This window comes from Ailuropoda melanoleuca, chromosome 7 (assembly GCF_002007445.2).
Source record: "Ailuropoda melanoleuca isolate Jingjing chromosome 7, ASM200744v2, whole genome shotgun sequence".
NCBI classification, from domain to species: Eukaryota; Metazoa; Chordata; class Mammalia; order Carnivora; family Ursidae; genus Ailuropoda; species Ailuropoda melanoleuca.
In genome coordinates, this window is record NC_048224.1 from 31,035,813 (window position 1) to 31,046,365 (window position 10,553).

General features: G+C 41.7%; 1 protein-coding gene across 2 annotated transcripts in view; it reads left to right on the top strand.

Moving 5' to 3' along the window:
• The window catches only part of PLPPR1 (phospholipid phosphatase related 1), a 252,822-nt gene that overhangs the window by 197,540 nt on the left and 44,729 nt on the right, over window positions 1–10,553 (top strand). For both annotated transcript variants that reach the window (XM_034664211.1, XM_002926473.4), the window contains exon 3: window positions 10,112–10,300. In XM_034664211.1, the coding sequence (XP_034520102.1) occupies window positions 10,112–10,300 (189 nt within the window). The remainder of the gene's footprint in view (window positions 1–10,111; window positions 10,301–10,553) is intronic.

The window sequence follows — 10,553 nt, forward strand, 5'->3', positions numbered from 1 at the left end:
GTTGATGAGCTTCTCAGGCCAGAGTTCTGGACCTTCCACTCTACTAGCCCTTGAAGTCATTGAACAACAAAGCCTTGCTGTAGGACTTTACAATTACCACTAAGGAATGTTCTCAAATGACAAAATCGTTTTGAATTTTTATTCTGCTTTCTCTGATATTAGCTGTGCTTGCCAGTTTTGTGTTGCTATATTCATCCATGTCATTGAATTTTTTAAAATCCCTAATGGCAGAAGATCAAGGAGAAAATTCCATGGCCCAATTTAGCTTAACTTAGACTCAATAATTATCCTTTCCTTAGTGTACTTGTAAATCTACCTAAAATATTATACACTTTATATTTCTCCATATTGTTCACCAATAAATAACAAACATGATGCTGGATGATAGAAATGGAAAAAGAAAAAAGACAAGAATGTTGTATTTACATTTGTTCTTTAAAAGAGTGGCCAGGCAGGAAGGTACAGGCAGCCCAGACTGAGAGGTAGACCTGTGTGTTTTCTCCTGAGGAGTAATGCCTGATGAGATTTACTGGATTGTTCTCTGTTCAAATGATAGGCTTCTTCTCTCCATTACCAAAACATGAGTAGGACAAAGCCCAATGTGTTCAACAGAGAGAAAATTGCTTAGTTTACCTGAAATAGCTATCACTGAAGATTTGGGAGGAGTAGAAGATTTACTTATACCTGTGTCTCAGGATCGTAACTCTTTAGCAGCAAGGTAGGTGATGGCACGAACAGGTTGAGATCCCCAAGGCAACAAGAGCGGGTGGGACAAGATTTCGGAAGTGTACATGGTGGAATAAGGGGGCGTCTGAATAAGAACATGGCAGCTGGCAGAACAAAAATGAGATAAATAGGACAGGCACTGTGGTAAGAAAGATCCAACAACTGACCGNAGGACAGGCACTGTGGTAAGAAAGACCCAACAACTGACCAGGTTATGGCACGAGGAGGAGTGAAAAAGGTGGAGGGAGAAAAAAGTGTCTGCGATGACATTGAGAATTCTAACATGGGTGGCTGAGAAGATGTTGATTGGATTTACCAGGATGGGAAACTCAAGAGAAGTGGCAGGTTGAGGGGAGGAGAAATACCAAATTCCACTTTAGACTTATGGCATTTGGAGTATCTATAGACCACAAGATTGGTGGTCAGGGGAGCATTCAGGGCCAAGGATGGTGATAGGAAGGGTCAATGGAATCCATAGAAAGAGATGAGATCTCCCAAGAAAAGAGCGTGGAAAGGAAATGAAAAGAGGGGTAAGGATAGATCTTGGGAGGGCCCTACTGTTTACAAACCAGGCATAGGAAAAGGGAAATTAAAAGGAGTCAGGGAAAGAATGGTCAGAGTCAGGAGAAAGTAGTGATTTTAAATACTAAGAAAGGACAGTGGTGATTGTGGGAAAGCCTCAGGTAACCCCCACTCTTACCCCAAAGCCATGTAAAAAAGCATTGAAAAGAACAAGCATGTTGTACGGAAGTGCTGAGTCACTATATTGTACACCTGAAACTAATATTATACTGTATGTTAACTAAAGGATTTAAATAAAAACCTTTTTCTTAAAAAAGGAAAGTATAAGCAAATAGCACTCAAAGAACAAGCGAAAGGACTGGACACTTACCATCTGCTAAGCATTACACTAAGCATGTTATAAACATTATCTCATATGCTAACTGTAGGTTTGAAGTATAAAAGAGTGGTTAAATGGCACGAGAGGTTCAAATCCTGACTCCACCATTCACTAGGTCTGTGAGCTTGAATACATTTTCTCTCCTTTTTTTTTTAATTTCCTCTTCTTTAAACGAGAGTAACTCATTATCTCACAGGGAGCCATGAGTATCATGTAAGAGAATGCATTTCAAGTTATATAGCTTGTTATGTGGTTAGTCAATGAGTCCTTACTATCATTTATTTGGGATTGCTTTTAAATATCTGTCTCCCCCGCAGAAAGCCCCGTATGTCCAAAGATCATGTCTGTTTTGTTAACAGTCTTATTATAGGTTATTCAATTTTGTCAATAGGTGAGTAATGCCTGCATGTAGTAGGCAGTCAATAAATATGAGTTGAATGACCGAACAATCTCATTTCATCCACATATCCTTGCCTATGGGTATACCTTTGTTCTCTTTAAAGAAGAGGGGGCAAATTCTCATATACACACTGGTCCATTGTAAGTTTTCCAGATTTCACAAGAGAATATTGTTCTTAACCACAGCTTAATTGCTTATTAATTAAAAGGCACAGGTCTCAAGGGGAAATAGAGAATTACTAATCAAAAGGCATAAAGTTTCAGTTAAGATATATGAATATACTAAAAAAATCTGTACATTGCACCTATAGCCATTAACACCATATAGCATACTTAAATATTTATCAAGGGGGTAGATCTCATCTTGTGTTCTTACCACAATAAAATAAATTTTTTGGAAATTCTTTCAGAAAATATAAAACTATAAAGGGCAAATCAGGATCAAATATACTGACAGAGGAGAATTAACTGATGGTTTAATATTTTATTTTTATTCCTTCATATCTTGAGAAATAATATTGTTTGCAAATAGCAAAACTAAGAATAGTTACATGGTGCTTAAAAACTCATATTTGTGGAAATAGGATATTTATCAAGAAGTATCATTTTGTAGATGGAAAAACTAGCTGATTATTCAGTCTTGGCTAATGTGATGACTTTATATTCCCTGCCATACTTTGGTGTGTGTAGTATTGTTTGCTTATTCAGAAAAAAATTTATATTCTACCCAAGTTTTAATAAAATAACAGCTAACAGTCATTGAGTACCTGCTAAGTGGTTTCGATATCATAAATCATATAGTTCTCATACCATTCTGATGAGAACTCGTTTCTCATGTAAGGAGTGAGTTACCCATTTCACAGGTGAGGAGACTAAGGAATAGACAGGTTATGTAATTGGTTCAAAGACATACAGTGGTAATTAGTGGATTTGGGATTTGAACCTATGTCTCTTAGTCACTATAGCATAAGGAAATTGTGCACTATGAGACAACTATCAAATAACATCATGCCTTATTGAAGGATTTTGTTTTATTCTCATAGTAAGAAATACATTTCACACTGTATTATATACACTTCCTCTGCCTAAATGTTATATACTAAACAAGTTTCACAAAAACACTTGCTCTTACTATGTGTGGAACTCTGATACATGCAATTCTATTCTGTTCTCTTTCACTAAAAGAATTCTAGTTGAACTCCAAAATTGTGTACATTTTTTTCACAATCCACTAATGGTTTCAGACCTGCAGTTTGGAAAACCACCATAATAAGGAACATATTAAGATTCAATAATACTAAATGAGTATAATAATAACTAGGGATACCATGAAGCATTTACTATGTCCCAAAACACTGTTGCTGAGATTTATGTTATAACACCCTCAATTCTCATTACACCTTGAAAAGTAGCTCAATCTTTTTTCACAGAAGAACTGGGATGTAGAGAAGTTAAGAGATTTTTCCTACAGAAATGAGCCTGATTGAAGATTTCTTCTGCTAGTCTAATAATAACATTTGAGTATATTAAACAATTAAATCAGTAAAAAAAGAAAAAAGACACAGGTCTGTATTTCACTAGCAGGTTATTTACTAGAAAATAGTCTCCAATTCACTGCTACCCAATAGTTTCTAAAAACCTAAACTGAGAGAAACAGTACCTAGGAAGGAATGCGTGAAGTGTATATAGTCTGGTCCATTCTTCCTAGTCAGACACTGCTCTAAAAACACAGTTAATACAGTTTAATATACAGTGTTCATGCCACAGCATTATTAGTCCCATTTTACAAATGGAGAAACTGAAGCACAGGATTTTAAGTCCCATGCCTAGTAAGCAGCAGAGTGAGTTTCCAACCCAGAAAATGTGTCCCACATTCTTAGCCTTTCATTGTGCTCTCTCAAGTTCAACCTAGACTGAACCGTAATACCCACCTCCTCCATTCTATCCCACAATATTGCTTTTGTGCATTTCACTTTGATGCGATGTCATCAACCTAAGTTAAGAATTGACATGGCAGAGAGCCTGGATGGCTCAGTCGTTACATTAGGCGGCTGCCTTTGGCTCAGGTCATGATCTCAGGGTCCTGGGATTGAGCCCCACATCAGGCTCCTGCTCAGTGGGAAGCCTGCTTCTTCCTCTCCCACTCCCCCTGCTTGTGTTCCCTCTCTCACTGTGTCTCTCTCTGTCAAATAAATAAAATCTTTAAATTAAAAAAAAAAAGAATTGACATGGCAATGTCAATGTGTGTGGGGGGGGTGGCGCCTGGGGGGCTCAGTCAGTTAAGCCTCTGACTTTTGATTTTGGCTCAGGTCATGATCTCAGGGTCATGGGGTTGGGGGGCACAAGCTCAGGGGGCGTCTGCTTGAGATTCTTTCTCTCCCTCTGCCCCTCCCCCTGCTTGCTTCCACTTTTCTCTCTCAAACAAATAAATCTTTAAAAAAATATATTTAAAAAATAGAATTGACATGGGGTCCCATATAAAAAACAGCCCCACCCTACTCCACATTCTTCACATTTAGCACTTGTTTATCATGCCATACCCTCTATGAGAACCCAGGAAGAATTCTAGTCCAGTCACTATATCAGAAAAAATTCTACTTATCTTTAACCATTGGTTCATTTTTATCTTATGGAGACTGTGAGATACAGAGACCATTTCCTTGTTTGTGTTGACTGTTAGACAACTTATACTCCAGGGTATAATTCTATCTCCATACTTATTTCCTTTCTTCTTCTGTTCCAACTTCTCACCAATGCTTGCTTACTTTATTTGATGGAGGTTGATAAAAGTCCTTTTCGGAACAAAATGAATATATATAAACATGGCTCATTGCATATTTATGAGTTAGTTATTAACTTTCCTACAGATAAGGAAACTGACACTAGGAAACATTTGAATAAAGTACTCAAGTCTGTAGCACCCAATCTACTCCTTAATGTCATGCTGACTTGTATTCGTGACCTGATTTTCCACAGGCCATCTAAGTTTGTGTGGAGAAATGCATCACATTTAGTAATCACCCTGGGTTCGCTCCTGTGAGTTGTATGACATTATGCAATTCATGTAATCTCTCTGTGCCTCTGTTTCCTTACCTGTAAAATGGAAATAATAGTATACCTACCATGCAGGTCATTGGGCAGAAACAGAGTTAAAGTATGTAAAGTTCCTAGGACAGTGCCTGGGACGTGTGTGTCATATATATCATCACCCCTACCGTCACCATCTCCTCCTCCTCTTTCTTGGCTCTTGCCTCTGTTGTTTATGTGGAGAACTTTCACCCCCCTCTCAAAGGGTCACACTTACTTCTAGAGGTGCCCAGGGGGGTCTTACAAGGGCTCACGATCAGTTTCTCACGTTTCCCCTCCAGCTTACCACCTTGGTTCCCACTTCCATCAGCGCCCTACTTGTGGGTTCCCACCCCAGCCCTTGTGTGCAGCTACGAACAGTTGTACCTGGCTTGCTCTTTCTTAATATGAACAACACGCAAGTCCTTCAAGTGTACTGTTCCCTGGAGTCCTCACAAGACATAACCTCTGCATTACAACCACACTGAATCTTATCATCTAAGCTCTGATGCAGTGTTTGGTCTGCTGAGTTTCTTTTATCCCTGCTCTCTTTGGAATTGAACATATGCCCATGGGGCTTAGTCAAAACCAGTCTCCTAAACAGACCCCATGCTGCGCTGTCCAGCCCCTTGTACTCCCTTCTCTTCCATGCATCAGCCCTTTACCTATTCTGTCAACTCCCGCCCTACCAGCTCACCAAGGCACAGGCAGCCGTGTATGAACCCCAACTTGGGATCAGCGGACAGCCTCCTACAGATCTACAGGTCATTGTCTGGTTCCTGTGTTGAAGAGCATTCCCCAGGTGGATCACGAATTACTTGAGGTTAGAGAGCGTGTCCAAGGACTCCATACCTTCACAGCACTTAGTTCGAGGCAGCTCCCACAAATGGTTGTTGGCTGACTGCTTAATTTACTGTTATAAATAGGAGTCTTGATAGCTCCTGACAAAACCAGAATGAGAAACCTCTTTGGGGAGGGAAACATTCTTTGCCTCAGGTAGAGTGACCTAGCACCCCAGTTAGTTCGGGACAATCTCAGTTTGAGCACTGAACGGTCCCATGTCCCAGGAGCCCCACAGGCCTGGGAAAACTTAGATGGTTTGTCACCTAGACTGGGCTTCCCCAGTTTCAAATATGCCCCTTACACTCCAGACCAGATACCAGTCCTCTCATTCCAACCTCATGTCTGCTTCCGTGGGCCTGGACATGTGCATGCACATGCAACACACACATACACTCAGATTCACATGCTGCCATGAAGCATGCCGTCATTACCTGTTGCCCCACTCTCCGAGCTTGTATCAGGTCATATAAATTAGTGGTTCACAATTGCTCCAGACTTACAAACCCAAGGAAAATATACTGTCATCTCAGCCTTTTCCCTCAGCTTTGTGAAAAGCTTCCCCATTGTCACTCTTTGCGACCTTCACTATTCTCTAATCATTGGAGGGTAGAAACACAAAGCTTTCAGCCCTGAGAGGCAGGATTTCAGATATTGCTGGCATCTGCCTTCTGAATCCTTGTGGAATGGTCAGGATTTAATGCATTTTTATATATCGGATTGTCATTCCTGGGAAGTGAAGCTGAGGAAAAACCCTGGTACGTGAGCTCCTTCCCCCCACAGCCATAATTGCTCCTTTCACATGGATATCATCAACCCTCCACTAGCACTTGGGTCCAGCACAGCCTCACCATCTGCTCTTGTGACACCAACATTATGGCCTCCCTCCATGCATCCCTAAATGGGGCTGGAGAAGGCAACAGAGGTGGCAAGTGTGACAGCTGGCACCAGTGACCCAAACCTCGACAGTGATGGATCACAGCCCGGGACAGAGGGGAAGAAGGGAGGACGCCTATGGCTAATCGTGCACTGTCATCAGACTTGCAAGGCAGACATCTCTGCTCATGGAAGCAGGACCAACGTGGTGTTTCTGTTCCTGCAGTTAATGCAAAGCTTCTTTTTAATATGTGGTCACAAGAGAATGTTCAGTAGAAAAGATACCTAGAAATCAAGATCTGAATTATTCTGGGTTTGGTTCTGTGCCTCTCTAACTAGCATTACGGGGGACTCTCCAGGGAGTTTGCAGATTACTTGAGAATGACAGGTAGGGGTTTCTATTTGATCAGGGAGGTTGATCAGGGTCAGTAGACTTATGCTGCCGGGTCAGTTCCATCCACTAGTCTGCTGAAGTTCCCACCTTCCCGTACCACCCTGAGTCTCTGAGGTCCTCTGTTCTTCACTTTATGCCCTGCAGTTGACTGACTCGCACATTCATTCAGTTCTCTCTGAATGCTCCTTACGGGATTAAATTGGCCAGGCAGCTGGTCAAGATTTGTTCTATAGATTTCAAATTTAGGCATACTGGCCTTGGCTTTTTTGTTGGCATTGATGTATTTGAAATTAAGATGGTTCTATGTTCTAGAAGCTCAAATACATCAATTCAAATACATTGATGTATTTGAAGTTAAAATGGTTCTATGTTCTAGAAGCTTATAATATACATTTTTCTAGTGAGTCTTTTTACCTGTATATATTTTTGCTTTTGTGGACTTCAGTTTCATCCTGCCCATTTTTAAATGGAAGTGGTAGCACAGAAGTGCCCAGTAAAATCTGACCCTTGTCCTCAGTGGAGGATGCTAGATGCCATTTTTGTTTTTGTTTATCCAAAAGCTCCCATAGATCCCACCTGTTCTCCAAGTAGTTGTTTCCCCTTAGGAGCTGATGAAGCCACAAGACAGAAATATGTTTCCAGCCACGTGGAGGAGACACCTAGAAATCCCAGACCAGGCCTGTGCAGGAGGCACAGACAGCCCTAGAGGGAAGGCCCCCAAACTGTAGGAATCATAGCGTTTCCTCAGCTCCAAAACATTCAGGTCAGCTGACTAGGTTCCTTCCCATCAGATCAGCTCAGTTGACCAGTGAAGCACAAAAGAAATAGAAACTTCATGGCCTCCACTTTGCAAACAAGCTGCCAGCAGGAGCACCCATTAGCCGGGGCAGCTTTGGAGCACGTGTCTCTCAGAGGAAACCCACGAATCCAAATCTCTTCTCTGGGGCTAAAAAGAAAAGAAAGAAGGCGCTTGAAACAGCAGAGATGGCTGGCCCAAGCACTGGTGATTTACATGGGGTAAACCACCAAGAAATACCATCAGGCACAGAAAAACACACAGGAGTATCCAGATACAGGAGTAGGAATGTCCAGAGATGTCAGAAGTTGTGACAGAAGGTCCAGTGGGGAAGAGGGGAGGAAATGCCACAGAGAAGAATATAGTCCTTGTAGAACCAGAGATGAGTTGTGTATGAAGGACAGTGCATGGAAAGTGTGATTTGCGACCTACCTGGGGGTAAAGAAAGGTGGCAATGATTGAGGCCAAAGACACAGACTTCTAGCAGATTTGCACTTAAGCCCCGCTACAACTCAAGGCTCCTGAATGTAATGAGGAGGAATTGCAGGGTTAATATCCCACAGGGAGAGGCTGTGCCTGGTTTCAGAGAGAGGGCAGAGTGTAGGGCTTCTCTGCAATGCTGTGGCTAAAGAACAGGATATGAAATGGATAAAAATGCCCAGCAGTGCCTCTCTGCATTAGAGTTGAGCCCCTGGCTCCCCGCATAACTCTTCAGGCCTTTGCAGAGGGTGAAATTTTGATGCCATGATACAGGTGGGGTTTTGGGGGTTTTTTTTGTTGTTGTTTCTCCTGGGGATCCGAAAATGTGGGTTGCTAGTCCCAGACTTACACTAACTAGCTATGTCAGGACCTTGGGTTAGTCATTCCTGGGCTGGAATAAGAACATTCGCCTTCCTAAACCCTTCCTTCCCCCTCGTTGCCCCATATGTACTTCCAAACAAAACGATTTTAAGCCATAAACAGTGTACAAAGACATCCTCCCAAGGTCTGATTTTTTTTTTCATAATGATTACTTTGAAGCTTTTTTTAAAAAAATCAACACTTAAAAAAAATTTTTTCCCTCCATTTTAGTTTCCCTGCTTTGCTGATTCTCAACCTAAGTTGCTGTTTAGTTTACTTGTTGAATGATTCAGCAGTGCTCAGTTCCCCTTGCGGGGCTTCGGCCTTCTCATCTATGAAATAAAGGTTTTGGACGGGAAGATCTCCAAGACCTCTTCCAGCTTAATTGTCTGTAATTTCATAACCTCAGAAACCTGTTTTCTATCTACCTTTATCACTTTCTTATCTTGGCATTTTAGTGTTTCCAAATATGAATGAGAAAACTAATGTTGGCTTTTCCATATTCCCTCAACTTCTCATACCCACTAAAGGCTACATCTAAACCTTGGTGAGTATCTGGGACATTTGTGAGTCAAAATGAAAGGTTAATTATGTCCCTTTTTATATCCAAACCTTATGAAGGATCTGTGTCTGTGATAAGATGTTATCAGGAAAGTCCTGGATTTACTGGTGGAAAGCATTTTGAAATAAAGGCACCTTTTTGGAGAAGGTAGCAGCTGTAACTGATCTAGGATTCCTGGGCCACATGTTTGTTCCTAACAGTAATTTAGGGTGTGGTTCTAGGTTTAACCTCTCTAGGCTTTAGCTTTCCTGTTTATTCATTCATTCATGATTTACCTGCCTCTAATATTTGATAAGAAGGTAAGTCTATCTAGAATATTTTATGAAATTTCTCACATCTACATCTTACGAATTCTTATGCCACTGCCCTTTGACTTTTCACCTCTGTCCTGACAGGAAATATTGCCTTGGCCCCCACGCATCCTCTGGGAGGGCGGCGGCAGAAGCTGGGTCTCTCTCTGAGCCTTGCTGTGGTCTGCCTTTCTGATGGGAGCTGCTCATTATTTTCTGGAAGGTTTATATAACAGATGTTACAAGGCAGACAAGCAAGCACACACTCCCCGAGCCCAGAGCACGCTGAGCCAGGCACGCACACACTTGCTAATACCAAAAGGAGGAGAGCTGCCGGGGTGATGGAGGGAGTGTGCTCTGCGGGGCAAGCGCTGCTCCGAAGACCTGCTAATGTCTCTGTGTGGCCATGCTGTATTTTCAGCTTGTCATCATGGCTGGGACAGTGCTGCTTGCCTACTACTTCGAATGCACTGACACTTTTCAGGTGCATATCCAAGGATTCTTCTGTCAGGATGGAGACTTAATGAAGCCTTACCCGGGGACAGAGGAAGAAAGCTTCATCACCCCTCTGGTGCTCTATTGTGTGCTGGCTGCCACCCCAACTGCTATTGTAAGTACAGAATAGACTTCCTTTGTTATTGTCAGATCCTAAATAACATTTCCTGTCTTCCTTTTCTCCTCTTTCCTCCCTTCCTGGGCATTCACCAGCAGCCTTATTGGGCGGGGGGGTGTCCTGTTTCAGCCAAAACGTGACTGGAGCTCTGCATAAAAAAATCTCATTAAAATAGGTCTTGTCTTTTATGATGGCTTTTGTTTTTTGGTGTCTGAATTTAAATATATATATATATATATATATATATATA